Genomic DNA, 19,252 nt, shown 5'->3' on the forward strand with positions numbered 1-19,252 from the left:
CTATGTACATATAGACACATACAATATATATACATCAATATACGCGTACATTGGTATGTATGTGTGTAAATCTGCCCGGTTTGAGTTTTTTTTTATCAAATCTAAATTCTCTTGGTGACCAATTTTTTAGTTGTTACTGGTTTACATAATAAAATAAAAGTACAGACACGTGTAAACATACTATATATGTAGTATGTAGTATATAGTATGTATGTACGTGAATATATAAGACATCAGTTAAATTTCAGTCAGTTCGCTTTCCTAACACTTCTGTCTATTTGGCGGCTTTTGTTTCCACCAGTTTTACAATGTTTCCACGTGACCAAACTTAGGCGAAATTGACGCTTCTCTTGTTTATCATAAATGTGAAAGGTTAATCAATGGTTTAAGTGTTATTTGAAAATTATAAAAATATATTAATTTAAATGTACATAAAAAAGCGTGCAACTGCACTTATTCGAAACTTGATTCGAGTATGACAACAAGCTTCTTTTATTCATACATATGGAATGTATGTATAATAAAACAAGAAAAAACGTTAACTTCGGTGGAATTAAAGCTATAATACCCTTCACAGATAAAAAGGTTCCTTACAATAACTAGATTCCGATCTAATTTCATGACGATGCCTCGTCAAATAAAAAAGTTTTCCATACAGCCACTTTACTCCGATTGTTCAGTTTGTATGGCATCTATATGCTAGAGTGATCCGATATCGGCCGTTCCGACAAATGAGCAGCTTCTTAGTAAGAAAAGGACAGGTGCAAAATTTTAGATCGATAGCTTAAAAACTGAGGGACTAGTTTGCATATATACAGACGGACAGACGGATAGACAGACGGACATGGCTAAATCAACTCAGCTCATCATGCTGATCATTTACTGATGTACCTCTGTTAATATCAAACTGTGGTGTTAGGAATTTTATCCACTTGCAAATCAGATAAAACGAGTTTTTTATGAATTTTTTTTTCAGAAGACGCATTTAATTTAATATTTAAATAACAAGTAATGAAGGGCTAAGTTCGGATATAGCCGAACATTTTATACTCTCGCAAAATTAAACGGTATACTCTTTTTCTAGATTTCTTTATATATATTAATAATAAGAAGAAGGAACTGTTGCCTCAGTTATTTATTGGCTTGAACAGCTTCGTTTCGATTTAGACAATTTTTGGTCATTATGTGGCATACTTTGAATGCATTATTCACGCAAAGTTTTATACCGATACAATCATTGTTACCTGATTTGCATAGCGGAAAGTGAAAGAATCAGATGGAATTGAAAATGGTGTTACATGGGAAGTAAGCGTGGTTGTAGTCCGATTTCGCCCATTTTCGCACTATAACATAGAAACATGAAAAGAACGTTATGCACCGAAATTGGTTGAAATCGGTTAAGCAGATCCCAAGATATGGGTTTTCACCTAAATGTAGGCGGTGCCACGCCCAGTGTCTAGTTTTGAGCGCGGTTCCAATAAAGTCATTTTATATCATCACAGAGATAAAATTTAATGTCTCTGACGTGTTTAGTGCTTGATTTATCGCCCTTTTAGTAGTTTTTAACAATACCGTTATATGGAAAGTGGCCGGTGTCGTCACCCGATTTAACCATTTTCACGCTGTCGATAGACGTGCAAGAAACACTTGTTTTCAGTGAATTTTGTTATTATAGCTTTAGCGGTTTAGGAGATATGCACATTAAACCTATTAGGGGGGGTGGACCACACGCACTTTTTAAAAAAAATTTAACTGCCCCTTCCTAATGTGATCCTATATACCAAATAACAGTCTTGTATCTTATTTCGGAGCTTAGTTATGGCAATTTATTTGTTTTTGATTAATGGCGTTTTGTGGGCGTGGCAGTGGTCCGATTACGTCGATCTGCAATACCAACCGTTTTACGGTACCAAGAACCATGTGTATCAAGTTTCATAAATATATTTCTATTTTTACTCAAGTTAAAGTTAGCACAGGCGGACGAACGGACGGACAGACGGTCAAATCATTTTCATTCATACATTTTCGTACTTTCTGGAGTCTAACTAACATTAAAAAACGCTTCATTGAGTTATTCCCTTCATTGTATAGGTTTTAAATAGATACATACTATAACTTCAGTTGACAGAAGATCAGTAACATAACACGGAGCTATTTAAGGTTGTCTTTTATTATCGTTTCTCGGTTTGAGCCTTACCATATCTTTCCTGATAAAGCACATGTTTAGTTATCTGAAGAAACTAGCTATCTAGGGTTCGGAAAACCCGCTTGTACTATAACGAGAAATTAAGGACTTTTAAATTACGGGCCAAGGTACGTAAACCGGTTTCATCGGGGAAAGATCCATGCTATGCGAACAAACCATTAAAGTTAAACCCCTTAAAGCGTATATCAAGCAAGTTATGCATAATAGAGAATAAGAACAAAAATCCGACAAAGAGATCTCGAGAACTGAGCTGACGTGTTTCATATTATAATAGAATGTTCGTTCTTCGACAGTTTGGAGTGACAGATAAATAAGAAAATCTTGAAAAAGTTAAAGCCATCAGAAAAACCGCCAATGTTCCAAGCTGATATAAGCGACTGGTAAATAATCGAACGATACATGCCGTAATAATCTTAACCCATAACAACATATATACCAATGTATTTTACGTACAATATTTTATTATCGTCTTCAAAGTAGGTTTCTGAGCCAAAACAGGCATGCCAACGCTTAATACAATTTTTCATACACTTATTATTGTACAGTGTCAACGTCATATTCATAAATCCACGTCCCGTCACCAATAATAATGCGTTGAATGAACGGCATGTCAGCTACGTTGTCTACTCTTTTGCGACCTCTTTTGCGACCTCTATTCGACGTCGTTTTTGCAAAAGGTTCATCAACTTTTGATACGAATCTAATATTAACACGCTTTATACCCAAAATATTAACCAAAATGTGTTGAGTCGATCCATTAGAGATGTTGAGATCCTCTGCTATCTCTCTATTTTTCGATGCTATCGTCGTTAACAGAGGTAAGTTTTCGATGATTTCACGACCTTCATTAAATGCGTTGTTCTACTCAAATACTTGTGTTGGTGATAAAGTAAACACCCCAAAACACGTATGTAAGATTTCACCGAAGCCATGGCTCCATTGGAAACACCAAATTTCTAGCAAACTCATTGTTACATTTCTTTCCAATGAAAAGTCGCCTAACAAAGTGTGCGCGTCGTAAAAAAACAGCTGACAGACGGACACTATTTGACACAGGCAGATCACACTTCACACGAACACAAACAATGGTCGTACTAATCTAGGGAAAAAAATGTATCGATTATGTTAGCGCGCGCAGTTTTATTGTACCAATCTGGGTCAAATTTAATCAGATGGTAAAATATTACTGTTTTGAATTTGTCCACTAATGAAAATCGTTTTTATATTTTTTAAGTCAGTTGTTCCAGAGGCCTATATAAGGACACCATGCCTCTCTCTTGTACTGAAGATATTGAGGACAGACAATTTAACAAAAATTTGCAGACTTTTAATAAAAGACCAGTAAATATTTTTTAACGTTTAGTAATTTAATTTGATATATTTTTTTATTGTACATCAAAATTTCGTTCACAAATGAACACACTTACTTACTAATAAAAATAATTTTAGTAATATAAATTTGCATTGTGATTGAGAATGTTGCCTTAACTGACTAATTGTAAATCATTTGCAGCACAATTATCTCGCTTGTGTGTTTACATAGTACAAAAAATGTTTCATAAATTTAAGATTCTTACAAGCTGGTACTAGAATATCTTTTACTTGTGACGCATTTGTCATATTTTCGCTTAAAAACCTATTTATTTATTCCAAAGTGCTTGAATGTGCATTCCACTTAACCCGACAAAAAACGAATGACATACATATCTTACCCGGCTTTTGTTTCTAGATAATTATGCAAATATAATTTATATAATGTATGTATAAGTATGTATATCTATGTATAAACGGAACACCCATTATTTATTATAAGCACATATTTATGCCAATACATACATACTATATGTATGTGACATATGCACTTACTTACGCATTATGAAAAAAAATTAAATAAACAGCCACACGTCCATATTTTTAGGAGCTCTGACGTCTCACGCTCACTTACACCCAGTCCATAGTTAGCATTTTAATCACCAACTACTAACTGAATTCTACGTTTGCACTTTCTTCTTCAAATTCTCATTCTCATCTAGCTTTGTGCTCTCCGTGCTGCTCGACTCAGCATCGGATGCGTCAAATTCAGGATCGGGTATCTCCGCATAATGAAAATGTCCAACCGATGGTGTTTCAGTTGACCTATCTGTCGTGGGGTGTGTGCCATCACCATATTTGTCAATAACGCGACGCACTAAATCCTTCGACGGTTCCTTCATATCCCAAGCCCAACCAATACGATGGAAGGCATCTAAAATCATTGTGGTGAAGTTGCCAAAATAGTTACCAAGTTCAGCTGCTTTGTAGTCCCAGGGAAAAACATGGTGATAGTTGTGCCAGCCTTCACCCATGGCAATGATAGAGACGTAAATGTTCTCAGTGGGTCTGATGCGACTGTTAAAAGAAAAGGAGTAAAAGTTAATTAATAGGGAGTAACTAAAATCAGATAACAGGATTTTATCATATAAATAAATAAAAAATTTCTACTTACTTATCATACGGCCGTGTGCCGAACATGTGAGCGGCGCTATTCACCGACCATGTGAAGTTCAAACTGCTAACATAACGGAAGAGACATTGTGTAATGAAGGCCAAATGGAATTCCTCACCCCAAAAGTAGATTGGCACCATGGTGGGCAATACAAAGCAGAGCATTATTTTCAAGGGTATAAAGTATTTCTGATGGAACTGCACAACAGGATCGTTCATTACATCGCTCAAATCCAGCTGACGGCCGCGACGTAAAACTTCTGGATGCTTCAGCATCATAAGCCAGCCGACGTGAGCGAAAAAGAAACCACGATTCGAGTTGTGTGGATCAGCATCGGTTTCCGAGTATTTGTGATGTACACGATGATCACGCACCCAATCGTAGAGCGTATTCTGAAAAGCGAAAAAAAGAAGAAACAAAGAAAAAACAAAGGCGTGAAGTCAAGATTTCTTTGTAAGCGATTTCATATGGAAATAATAGGAGTTTTAGACAAGTGTTTAATTTAGTCAATTAGCGAATTTCGCATATATTACCAATAGAGTAAATTTACTAATTTTATAAATTAAGCGTCTGCTGTAAACTTCCATAGAAAATATGCAACTTTTAAACAAAAATTTTAAATTTTTTATGGCATAACTGAATGTTTCAGTAAATGGCTGTTTACACAACACACACTTAATTAAAATATTTCTGAGGACTTCAAACTTATGTGAATGTACTTAAATATTTTACAAGGTGCCAAGCCCTATTGAGGTGTAAAAATATTTATTTTTATTACAACTATAAATTGTTAAAAAGATTGACGCAAAGATATGCAAATTGGATTTACAGTATGCCCCACTTAATTGCTCTACAAAAAGTTGATGAATTTTTGAAAATTTTCAAACTTTTTTTTTCTGATAGAGCAAGATTGAGGGATTAATAATGTATATCAATATATCCTAAAATAGTTTAGTAATCTTTTATTATTACATACATTATTAAGCCAACGGTTAAGTATTCATCAAAAATTAAGTGTAATTACCTCAAATTGACTCAATAATGTGACGAAATTCAGACTAGTGATTTAAATAACCTGAAAAATGTAATAACTGCGTACTAATTACGCAGGGAATACTATACCAAAAACAATTTCCATGGTCATGTATTGTACAATATATTCATGGTTAGTAATTTAACAAAAAAAATTAGTCATTTTAGGATATACTTGTATAGAAGACAATTAGCTACTTTGTGTTAATGTGGAGACTTTTAAAATAACTTCAGTTCAAATGTATAGAGAGAAACTGTTTTTTTGTTAATTTTGAGACATAATACACACATTTAATAACGCGTACGTGTACTTTATGTATGACTAAGTAAATATAAATGTGTGCTCACATGAATAGCAATGACACTTTAGGCATAATTAAAAAATGTTAGTTAATGCATTCAAAAATTGGCAATAAAATCGGCATGCACAAGCAATGCCGGCTAATTAAAAGCTTAATTAACCCTGTTAATGGCTTGCTTTAACACATTTTCTTAACAATTTCAATTCATTATAAGTAACACACATGTCTTTCTTATAAAACACACTTAAACCGGAAATATAGTGCTGACGGTAATTGATAAATACGCTAACAAACATGCGAACAATAGACAATGCACTCGTCTAAGTACAGTGAGTGATTGTAATCTGTTAGTAATGCAGGTTAATTACTTAATTTACTACTGGTATTTCATTACCTGCCCGGCCACCGAGAAGCAAAGCATCAATATGCTACGTAACGGTACATTGGCCTTGAAGGAACGATGTGTCCAAAAGCGATGAGCACCAGCAGTTACGCCAAAACCGGCAACGCCGCCCATAAAGAAGGCTGTAATCGATAAGAGAGGGAAAGAGAGAAATTATTAGTAATAATTATTTATGTACATGTGTTAAGGTTTGATTACATAAGTTTTGCTTAACTTAATATTATTGACAGAATGCTTTTTGAGGCATGACTTTCGGAAAACGATAGAGAAGTAAATATATAAAGTAATATTATAAATTTGTACATAAACAAGTACTTATATATAAAAATATAGATATTAGGAATTCCTTTATTCTATACCTCTAAAAATCCATCAGTTTATCTTCATATGCTTTTTCTCAAAATAACATTTATCAAATTTGCTTGAGTGATTACTCGGACACAAATGATCCGATCACTATCAAATTTTTTGCATGATCAAAAATCGAATTTTTTGTGTTCTTTAACAATTTGTTTATGCATTTTTAAAATATGTGTAAATATATCCTTACAATTTTAAAAGACTTAATAGGGTAAGTAGGTTCTATTAATTCCCAAATTCACCTTATGTTCTTACACACAAGTTATGCTCCTTAAATGGGTTTTATACCCGTAACAGGGTTTTTTTAACTGTCCTTTTCTCACCAAGAAGCTGTTCATTTATTGGAACGGGTTACTATAGCATAGAGCTGCCATATAAACTGAAGGATCGGAATCAAGTGCTTGTATGGAAAGCTATTTCATTTGACTAGACATCTTTGATAAATTTGGCATAGATTATTGTCCTAGACAACGATGCAATTTCCAAAGAAATTGTTCAGATTTAATGTGACTATAGCATATACATATATTTTACTGATTAAGAACTTTAAGTATTATTAATGATTTACATGAAAGATCCTTAATAGAATTATGCGAATACTAATTTTCTGGACGATTTTCATTATAATGGCATTATCCGAATAAGAATCTGAACTAAATTCATTGTTTTATATGTATATATACATGTAATTAAGATTTCTTCACTGAAAATATTCCTCTTACAAAAAGTATGCTTCGATCTCTAACGATTTTAGATGTTTTTTTTCGAAGTATTGTTCAAAACGACATCTTTAAACGAAACTTTTAAATTAAAAATATCTCCAAAACTGCATCTTCATTTGAAATATTTTTGTCGAGTATAATTATTCGGAACGATCTCCCAAATTTGCTTTTTATTTTCTTCTTAAATTAATGGTCAAAATAAACTTTTAGAATGGGTGTGGGCAGTTTAGAATACTAGTCCTTATCTAGTTAAATCCGTATATAGTAAATTCTACCTGTTATATTAGCAACTATTATCTCAAAGACCAAATTCTAATAGATTTTCATTATATAGCCTGTTAATACTTAAACGTCTTTCATTCCATGAAATTTATTTGGCATATTAAATATTTGGTTATTGAACGATATTAGCAGATAATATATTATTTGCTCCAATATATGTAGGCAAGAGGATCAAATAAATTCTTTAGTAGACGAAAACTATTTCATTTCATATTAGAAAATCAAATTTTAACATAACACGAAAAATAAAAATAAAAATATTGTAAATCCCCGCGTATAACTTACCCAATAACTTCAAACAACTACTTTCTTAATGGCTCAGCATCAGTTTTTGCAATTCTATAGCACACATAACACATATTTCAGGGAGAATGAATTGCAGAAAAGGGTATACACACATCAAAGATGTTGCTTTGTCATAATAGCTCTAGAGTTTTTTACGATTTTGTCCTCAAATTAACTCTTTATGCAAATTCAATTTTAATATTGACTAACTAAACTTTAGAGAAACACAAAAAATTTCCAACCAATTATCATACACACTTATGTGCTCGTTTTATGGAATTCTCCACTCTTAACAAACTCGGTAAGATTACAATAACAGTCAACGCCCATGCGTGCAGAATATAATTCGGCGTTGTATGCATGGCATATTCGTATATCATAGAATATATGTACACACACACAGTATTAGAAACCAACACATTGGTTTACAACTTGAAATTCGTGGCTGAATTCTGACTAGTTTACAACTAGAACAGTTGTATCGTTTAGCTTACAACTAGAATGAGCGAACTAAAAATGAACTAGACCGAGAACCAATGTGTATCAATTATAAAGAAATTTAATAAATTATTAATTTTGTATAAGTCTTAATGGTGTTTTTTTATTTAGAATTACTTCAATAGATTTTTATCTGTCTATTTGGAACTAGCGTGAGAGCGATTTCTGAAATCTAAGTATTCCATAGACATATGTTTTGAGAAAGGAAGCATTAACTAATTGTCTGATATTAAGCTGGATTGTAGGTCAAAGTATTTTCAAATAAATATATTATATTTTTATATATCATCCAGATTTATCATCAAAACTTTGCGCGCAAACCGAATCGCGAAAAAAATTTTCCAAGCACTTTTCATGTTCGTGTGAAGTTTGGTCTACATATTGTCTGGTGAATTTTACCATGGAAAAAATGAACAACGAGTTTGCTTGAAATTTTTTCCATGGAATCCGGCCACGAAATCATTGAAAATGTTGCAGAAATATTTTGGGAAGTCTACTTTCTCGCGTACATAAGTATTTGTGTAGCACAAAGTATTCAGTGAAAGTCGTGAAGTCGTAAAAAATTTGCCTAATGCGAGTCAGCGCTTAAAAATCGTCATGTTGGCATCGGAGAGATAACAGAAGATCTCAACATTTCTTACGGATTGACTCAACACATTTTGCTTAATGGTTTGGGTATGAAGCGTGACAATGCTAGACTCATATCAAAAAACCTTAAACTTTTGCTAAAACGAAGTAGTGGACGCAAAAGAGATGCTGGACAATGTAGCTGAGGACCCTACATTAAACCAAAGCATTAATAATAGTGACGTTTAATAGAGGCGAAATTTGCTTGATTGTCTCAGAAGTCTGTTATGAAAGCAATAATAAAGATTTGTATTACAAACTGCGGAAATGTATTTTTTTGTCAGTCCGGGTCAATTTCGATTAGATTGTACATACGTAAATATTCTTAAAATATTAAATCGAGTGGCAAAAGAGCAATCGCTAAGATAACGAAATATTCTATCGAATTAGTTATCGAGGTTGATTAGAATATTAACGATTTGAAATTGAGGTTTGCAAGGGAAAATACAGATTAAATTTAAATCGACATTCGATACTACAAGTACATATTAAAGAAATTTGGGGCACAATCAAACATCAAGCAAGTTAATTAAAACTAACAACCAGCTTTATTTTTGAGTTATAAACCTTTTTAATAATGAAAATCAAAAAATGAAATTAGCTCTATGAGTTCGTTTTCTGTCAAACATTTGTATTTACTTTGACAGTTTATGTCACAGATATCTCTAGTTATAATTAGTTCTAGCAAAATAAGCATACAAGTACAAAACAAATGTTTACAATAGTATACGAGTATACTTAATGCAATTATAAAACCATCTAAATGGACTGGAAGTGGGAAGACCCACACGTCTTAGTATATGTGAGCAGCTATACGTTACTATACTGCATACATATATATATTCATTTACAAATGCTTATTCTACACAAACAATATACCTATATATAAATATATATGTATATCAAATAATTTAATTGTTGTTCAGCTACAGTCCGCTTGCAATAGTTTGTTGATCATTTGGAATAAGCAGAATTAACCTTCAACACACTCGGTTTCTTCTTTTGTTGTAAATTTATCAATATATGGATTTTACTTTTTGGTTAGTAGCCTAAACCGGTTATTACGCACATTTACTAAAATCAAAATCATTCGAGAGTGTCCGACTTCAATGCGTATTGTATTGAGGAACAACTTAGTTCGGTACTTTGATGGTTATAACTTTCAGAAAAAAGTTCGCCAATCTGTTTCGAATTGAGAAAACGAGGAGAAATTGATCGTCCACTTAACGACGCGAAGGTCAATAGGCACATACAAGTACATAAGCTTAAGTGCATAATTACGTGCGTTTTTATTTATTTTTAATATTATTGTGTCAAGTGAGACAAAGAAGAGCGCAAACAAAAAAGATGGAAAGTGATGAAATCATTTTAGAAAGTATGTGAGTAAATTTTACAATCGAGAGAAGACACCGCGAATCATTGTAAAAATATACTTATAAGCATAAAGTTTGAATCAAATATTCGTGGGTGCTCGTATATGTACATCTGTATGTTTGTTTATTTATTTATACGTAAATTTATATTTGCATGTATAATATTGACTATATATATATACTATATTTATGACAAATATATAACCAGGTATACCTTATATGTACTTGTATGTGCCATTTCCAAAAACTCTACATTTGCGAAGGTAGGAAACAAGATCTTGGCGTTCAGATTTTTACACACACGAGTACCCTTATATGTGTATGTGTATAACACTCAACAAACCATTTTAAAATAGCTAAGTAATTATTGATATTGCTAGAAAAACACTTTTTTGCAGAAAGTTAATATACGTAAAAAATAATTCATTCAATTTCCGCATGCAAAGGGGGAATTCCCTAAAAAATCGTAAACAAGTGCAAATTGATTGCGGTTCGCCAGCATATTATTTCTTTAGCTTTTTCACTTTTTGCTTATTTTTTTTCGTTTTAAAACTCTAAAATCGCTTTAAATTTTAATTGGTGATTCAATATTAATTGGCAACCAATGTACAATTCTTTCGTATCTACTTCATACGCATAAGCCATTTCAATTTGTATTTATTGGGCGTTTCGACTATTACGAAAATGATATTAAAATTTTGAGATAAATTTGTTGTTTAACGTTTATATTTTTATACCTTTTTATGCTATAAGAAGATTAAAAAAATGATATTATTGCATTGATTCATCGATTTATAACTATAGAAAAATCTTTATCTAACTCAATTGCGAGTATAACAAATTTTAAACGGTTTTTAACTTTTAATAGTCGCTTTAACTTCCAAAACATTTTCCTGTTGCTTACAAGTAGGTGCCAAAAGACAAAACCCTGACTGTTTATGGAGTTTTGAAGAAGAAGATTTTCTCTTTACGAAAATACACTGGTTATTATGCGCTAGCGAGTGATGCCCGCTTTTAGAAGGAACTTGTAATCTTAGCCGGAAACTGCAAGTCCCGGACTTATTAGTACGCAATATATAAACTTTTTATACTACATTTTAGTATTACAATATAGAAAATAAGGCCTTAAATTTTAAATGAATGTCATTATCACATAGTTCCAATAGTTGAGGCAATTAAGATGTAAATTGAGTCACTGTGTTTGGCATTCACACATACTCAAATTATCATAAACAATTTGATTATGAAAGCTGTCTAAGGAAATTTTTGATTTTGACTTCAAAATGTACTGTTATAATTACAATCTGGCCTAATAAATTAAAAGTAAAGAGTAATATTGTAAATATTCAATATATAATTAAGTCACCGCAAGACAATTTGCTTTTCCCTCATTTGTTGTGATGGTAAGTCGCATTCTTACTTCAAACGCTTTCCACCTATTATTGAACTTATTTTAGGATTACAGAATACCCTTGCTTTGAGCAATAATCTGTGCCAAATTTCGTGAAGATATCTTATCAAATATTTAAAAAAGTTTTCCACACAAAGACATCATTTTGACCAGTTTGTGTCGTAGATATACATATGTACATGTATGTATGATATGGTGGCCCGATAACGGCGGTTCCGACAACTGAGCAGCTTCATGAAGAAAAACGGACGTATGCAAAATTTCACAACGATATCTCAAAAACTGAGAGACTAGTTCGCGTATATACAGACAGACGAAAATATCTCGACTCAGCTCGTCACGCTGATCATTTATTTATATTGTATGTAAGTATATTCTATAAGGTCTCTGACGTTTCATTTTGGATGTTAGAAACTTCGTGGCAAACTTAATATACCCTGTTCAGGGTATAAAAAATGAAACTAAATAAATGCAATCAACCAACGAGTAAACATTTTTTGAAAATATGCGTAAAAACCCCATCCTTTAATATTGAAGTGGCCCTTGATACATGCTGTGCAAATTTCAACCTTAAATAGTTCAGCTGCTACGCTAAAAATACCAAGAAACAATCAATAAATTTTTGACGCAACAGTTTAATCACTCAGAAATGCAAACACGTACTTGAAGTATGTAGCTTTTAAAAATAAACAAAAAATTAAAGTTTTTAAGCAGAACATGCCAACTCCTTATTTCACATGTGAACTGCAGCGATATCGCACACACATTGACGTATATGTGGCACGTGCAAGCGGCCATTCAGCCGAACACGGTGGGTCTTACGAAAAGCATCGCGATAACATTAACTGATCTTCCGCACACTTTGTCGTTGGCTCAATGTCAAGAAACCAGACGAAAAGACTAGGCTGGGCAGAGTAGAAAGAGCAAAACATAAAAAAAGAGTGAAACCACCAATGCAAGTGTATGTATGTATGTTTAGTCTGTGGTTTTCGGGGTAGCCAGAAAAGAATTGCATGTGCAGATTTTACAACAATAAATTTTAACCTGAGTTGGTTTTCACAGTGATCCATAAATTGTATCTTAAAATTAATTTATTTAAAATGTAAAAACGAAACTTTGTAATTGTATCCTCTTAGGGTTTTCCATGATTATTCCCAAGATTACGCATGCATATGCCATACAAACACACATGTATATGCATGTGCATAGTTATGTGTAAAATCATGAAAATTCATCATTCTTCTGTTAACACAAGTTGTATTTGCTTTATATAATATATTGACTATACTCGCCGGTTATTGCAGATTCTAAACGAACTAGAAAAAAGAAGTGTCAACCTATAACATATCTACAAGAGCAGGCATTTCTGAACCCAAAATTTGTATTTTAGTCCCATAATAGTTCTTCATCAGCTGGCAGCTGTTAAAAACCTTTAAAGCCGCAAATTCATCATATCCTCACGACTGATATCACAAAACTACGTAAAATTTCGGCGGAGCATCTGTTAAAGGCGTAGCTGTCAATTTATTATTATTATTATTATTATATATAAAATTAATATCAAAATACACAAAGTAATGATCTGCTCAATTTCTTGTGAAACAAAATTTACGGTGAAGCACCAACACACCAATACGCGTACCCCAACAAAGCAAGCGTTTCGTAAACTCGTTTTATTGAAGACGTTACGTTTTATGATGACGCAGCAGAAAAGAAGAAAAAACTGTTTCCAAATAAAATTAAATTACACACATGCATACTTGCAAGTAGCGCAAAGCATGAGTAAGGTGACATAATTCGGCCACGGGGAAAACAATTAATGTTTACCAGCCAATTCGTTGTCAAGAGCGTTAAGTATCTACTCGTATGTATAGACATACATATGTAGATATAACAAAGCATATATGTATGTATATGTGTGTAAATACATTAAATTATTTACAAGGCATTTTTAAACTCAAGCTAGTTTCATTGCAATTTAAGTCTGTGTGGTAACACATTATTTATACATACATACTACACATATACATGTATATATGTGCTTTTGGGAATTACTCTTTCATAAACAACTATTTTGTCTTCGCAATATTCTGCTTGCATAATATATGTATGTAAATTAATTTTTTTCAGTGTTAACTGTGATGGATCAGCAATGACAAACCTGCAAGCTTATTTCTACCTTGATGAAAATTCTCATAAAATCCCATAGCCATTTAGGTAGATCGGTAGAATCGGTTGAACACAGGAAAAAATTCTAACTTCGGCTACACTGAAGCTATAATCCTTACCATACATTTCTTATAGCATAAAAGGATATAAAAATATCTTTTGCTTGATTTTGGTCGATCAGTTTGTATGCCAGCCATATGATTCCAACAAATGAGCAGCTTTTTTGGAGAGAAAAGGAGGTGTGCATAATTTTACACATATACATATACAGGCGAACTGATTTATTTGATTTTGTGATATATGGCTTTGCGATATATGACTTTTTTTCGTAAAAATCACAAGCATGTAATATTCAAAAAATTCAAAAATTCAGATTTTCTACTCAATGGGCAACGATTTTGAAGTTATAGTGTATTTTTTAGGCATATAACCAGTCGAATATTTAAAGTTTATCAACTAACGTCTAAAGAGCGTTCTTAAAAGACTATTATAATGATATAAATCATTTCTTCTTTTTCATGAAATATTTGATTGCGAATCTCTAAATTGAGCTTATTAAAAGCTTTATAATTACTTATTGTATGTAAGCAACTAAAAGAAAAAAATGTAAAGATCATAAAATCCTAAATATAAATAACATGAAATTGCTATTGCTTTTCTTATTTTAGTTATAAAAAAATTCAGAAATTTGTCAGAGACTTATGTTTAATGTGATGAAAGCAAGAATTATATATAAATGTATATGTATGTATGGTATGTATGTTAGTTAGCTGGATTAGACGTAAACGCCTAGACAGATTTTTAATAAATTTCAGTTTCTGTACAAGTTTGGGATCTGCCCTAGAACCTAACTTAGCCTATCGAAATATTACTAAATATTTTTCAAATTTCCAATTTGAGTTACTTACTATGTTAGTTATAAGCCCTAAATGAATAGTTGATGAATTTTCAGAAAAATAATGCAGCTTGGACTTAATAGTGCCGAAGATCCCTTTGATATAATATCAAGCATTAAGTTAAATTTTGCAACGAGTTTGCAATTGAAGTACGCACGCCGACGTCACGATCAAGACCCACTTGAGCTTTATTGTAAAAAGACCAACCAAATTCAAGACATAGTATTTTTATACCTGGGATAAATGGATATAAGCAAATATAATATTATATATCCAACCTTACATTTATGTTCCGCTTACAGATAGTATCACTGCATCAAATTAATGATAATTTGCAATTACCGCTATATTTATGTTCCATTGTAAATCTATGCTGTCAGCATGCATTTGAGCGGCAAATATCATAAACAGTCTGACAAAAAGCATGAAAAGCGAAAAAACTAAAAACCGTTAAATGCAAACGAAAAGGAAACCATGCAAAATAGACAAATGACAAATGACAAGTGGCAATCACATGAGCTTATACAAAAGCGCGGCATAAAAACTCAACAATTGCGGAAACTTTTATTTTGGTACTTTCAACGATCGTAATGGTGGTTATGTAAGCGCCCAAAACAACAATCAAATAATTATGACACATAAGCGCCAACTAAATAGAAAGAAAAACCAAAAAATAATTCGTTTTATATGCCGCAGCTCAAACTTGAAAAAAATGCCGAAAATGAGCAAAGCAAAACGTGCAAAAATTAATGTTGGCAAGAAGTGCGTTTTAAAACATGCGTGATGCGGTCAAATGGTTAATAGCCAACAAAATTTTTTTCATTATTATTGAGAGATTATTACGTTTAATGCCAAAGCTTTTAATGCGTTAGTCAATGAATATAATAATTTAAGTATACTCAGGCTCAAAGAAAACGTTTTGAATATTCAATGCAAAATTGAATGAATTGTAAAAAAAAAAAAAAAATTTACTGAAAGTAATACGGAATCAAAAAATATATGCACAAAAAATAGCATCTTCTATGGTAATTAATTTAACGATATACAATTTTAAAGTATAAGTAAAAAATCCTTTTATAGTTCTTGGACCAAAAAGTTTTCGAATGTCAAAACTAAAAAAAATAAAAGTTACAAATTTAAATTAAATTTTCAAATGGTCCAAATTAAAATTTTATTATTTGTGGAAGGTATTCTTAGCTAACGTGTTTTATTGTTTGGTTTTTGTTCTTACAAAAGTTATAACTCTCTATAGTTACAAAACAGAAACAATTCCTTGGTAAGAGTTATCAAAAGTTAAAATTTTCTAATTCTAATAGCGTGAAAATTATCGTTTGAAAGTTTATTTGACAATGGGTATCTGATTTTGCTTACTTTCACAATATTTCTGACAAAACATTTTTTTAACAATACAACTTCGAAAACAAGATACTTAACTATCTATATTTCCATTACGATCAACTTCTCTACTCTAACATAACAATAAAATTATACATTATGACTGTCATGCTACGTTATTCGTTTCAAAATCTGCAAATCAGCTATATTTATGGTATAACTGAAATGTGCAAAAAAAAAACAAAAATAATCGAATTAAACCCTAATGAGTCGAATGGCGCCCTTGTAACGATTTCGTTACAATAAAAAGAAAAAAACGCTGTTGTAATCTAAGATGAGATAGCACAATAATTCTAACTGTATAAATGGATGACAATATGTGCACAAAGCGGAGTTGAAAACGACGTTTAAACACTTACAAAACAAATAGAAAATTGTGACACCAACTTAAAGCGAGACTAAGACCGTGCAGCGAAAAACATAACGGTACAATGTTTTGAAATAAACTTTTTGAAAACCGCTGATAAATTAAAGTAGCTTTAAAATATTTTTTCTATTCATGTATCTACATATTTATATATGCAATAAAAAATATGAATGAATTGGAAAATTCATAAACCGTTTTCGAAAATGAAAATTACAAAATGTATAGTAAAAGGTAGTAACTTTAAAAGCTTAATTTTTTTTTTCTTTTAATATATGTATGTACTCGTATATATTTATACAAGCCATAAAAAATATGCAAATAATAAACGTTTTCGAAAAAAAATTAAAATTAGTTTTTACTTTAAAACTTACATGTTATCTAATACACACATACTTTCGAGCTCTAATTTCAATATTTTCATATTGCTCTCGTTATTAAACGACTTTTGCTCACTTACCCCATAATGTCGTGTACAATCTCAGCTTTTCCAAAGGAAAAACGATGAAACACAAAATGCACACAATGTGCACCAGAAATATTTGTATGACTTTATCCCATTTGAGTGGCGCTTTGAATTCGACGCCAAACACTTTGTCACCCTTAAAGGTGCGTGTATACTCCTCCAGATTGACGTGGTAAACGGGCTCATAGAGACCGATCTTCTTCAGTGGATTGGTTGTCGGTGGCGCCTCTCCGGCTAGCGCAGCAGCATCGGTAGAAGCTACTTTAGCTTCGTTTATGCCGTTTGCTGTGCCATTGATGCGCTTTTTCAGCTCAGCTCCATCGTTAAGCAGCGTTGCGGTGCTGTCAACGTGACTTGAGGAAGTCGCTTGGTGACCCATTTCTAGTTAAAAGTCAGTGTGAGTGTGTGAGAGAGTTGTTATAATAAATGAATTAAGATATTCGCTTTAGAAACGAATTTAAGTAAACATTTATTAAGACAAGGAAGGGAAAAAAAGAAAGTTTTACAATACTTTTATTTTTATATTTTTTTATTTCTTGTGTTTGCATGGGTTGTTTGTATATTTATTTAGTGTTTCTTTGTTTTGTTGCCCAGTTAGTGCTTTAACACTGTTTAAATTACTTTTAAAATTTTTTAATATCTTTTGTTTTTTTTTTTAAGGGAAAAAATCATAAAGTTTCCGTAACGGTTGTGGGAATGAAAGTTTGTATTTTCTGAGCACACTGCTGCTGTTAAATATTTTTATTAATTATTTTCTTGCTCTTTTTTTGTTTTTGATTTTAGTGAGATTTTTCTAAGCACTTTAGCAACTTGTTGTCGCTTTGTCTAACTGTTGACAAAAGTTTTGAAACATAGAGTTACGCACAAAAACACATACCAAAATGCACTTAATTCAATTTATTTTCGAAAAACTCGGAACGGCACACTGTTTTCCACAAATTCGCTTAACTTTTCAATATTGTTCGCTTCAAATTCTTTCAAGTTCGTCTCTGTTTACTACTTCGTAGCAAAGCTCTTACTTTTTTTGAATGTCTACAACTCGAAAGCTGCGCTACAAACTGAATATTTGTGAATAAAAACTTTTCAGAGTTTTTACACTCCTGTTTTACTCATCGGCACCAAACTTCTAACGATCTTTACACGCCGCCGTTCCGAAGACAAATGAACTCGGTCAAGTCAAAAGTTTCGTATCTATTGGATTACAGCCGCAACGTTGAGATTCTGCTTCCTAGGCAACATACATATGGGCGCACTCACACCAACGCACACGCCAATGGCCAGCAGCGGCGCAACAAATCGGCGCAGCGTGTACCGTTTGGCTGCAAAAAAGCACAACAGCAGCAGCAACAACAGCCGAACAGCAGAACAGCAAAAACTATAACACGGCAACAAGTGTCAGCAGAGGGCAGTCAGTCGGTCGTATGTACAGTTGTTGGCCGGTGCGGTGGCAATGGCGGCGGCACAGTAGCAGTCGGTGACAACAAAAACGAGCAGCATCTGCCGTGTGGTAGCACATACATACTCACAAGCATTTTTGTTGTTGTTAAGGTGTTCACAGACACATATGCATGTGTGTGTGTATCTATGCACACTTCGGCAAAACTTTGGCACTACAAACGCACGTACATACTAACAAAGCATATACACATACATATGTACATACATAACTCTATGTGTGTGAGTTCATTTATTCATTAGTTTACATATATGGGTGGTTTGTGGATTCGGGTCGACTGAGAAATACATTTTGAATATGTACTCAAAGTTTTAGAGATCAAATAAACAATATTTATAAAAACTATTGGTGATTTAAGACAATTTGGCTTGAATGGTCACATTCTTTTTAAACCGCGAAGGATGAATTACATATATCTGATGATGTTGCACCAGCATTGGTCAACATAGAATACCAATCATTTCTGGAATTACGAAACTTAAAAAAAAAAAAAATAAAATAAAAAACATCAAAGTCTCCT

General features: G+C 32.5%; 1 protein-coding gene across 2 annotated transcripts; it reads right to left on the reverse strand.

Moving 5' to 3' along the window:
• Positions 1–3,552: 3,552 nt before the first annotated feature.
• On the reverse strand, positions 3,553–18,452 carry LOC106616222 (acyl-CoA Delta-9 desaturase). Of its 2 annotated transcripts, none has more exons than XM_014232787.3 (5): positions 18,154–18,452; positions 17,271–17,657; positions 6,420–6,550; positions 4,692–5,083; positions 3,553–4,594 (listed from the first exon to the last, which is right to left on the reverse strand). In XM_014232787.3, the coding sequence occupies exons 2-5, from the start codon at positions 17,653–17,655 to the stop codon at positions 4,198–4,200; spliced, it is 1,305 nt and encodes a 434-aa protein (XP_014088262.1). In that variant the 5' UTR covers positions 17,656–17,657; positions 18,154–18,452; the 3' UTR covers positions 3,553–4,197. The 2 variants fall into 2 exon arrangements, with proteins under 2 accessions (XP_014088262.1, XP_069961682.1); XM_070105581.1 differs by having other exon boundaries at positions 18,296–18,451.
• Between the last annotated feature and the right edge of the window lie 800 nt (positions 18,453–19,252).

The sequence above is a fragment of the Bactrocera oleae genome, chromosome 2 (assembly GCF_042242935.1).
Source record: "Bactrocera oleae isolate idBacOlea1 chromosome 2, idBacOlea1, whole genome shotgun sequence".
NCBI classification, from domain to species: Eukaryota; Metazoa; Arthropoda; class Insecta; order Diptera; family Tephritidae; genus Bactrocera; species Bactrocera oleae.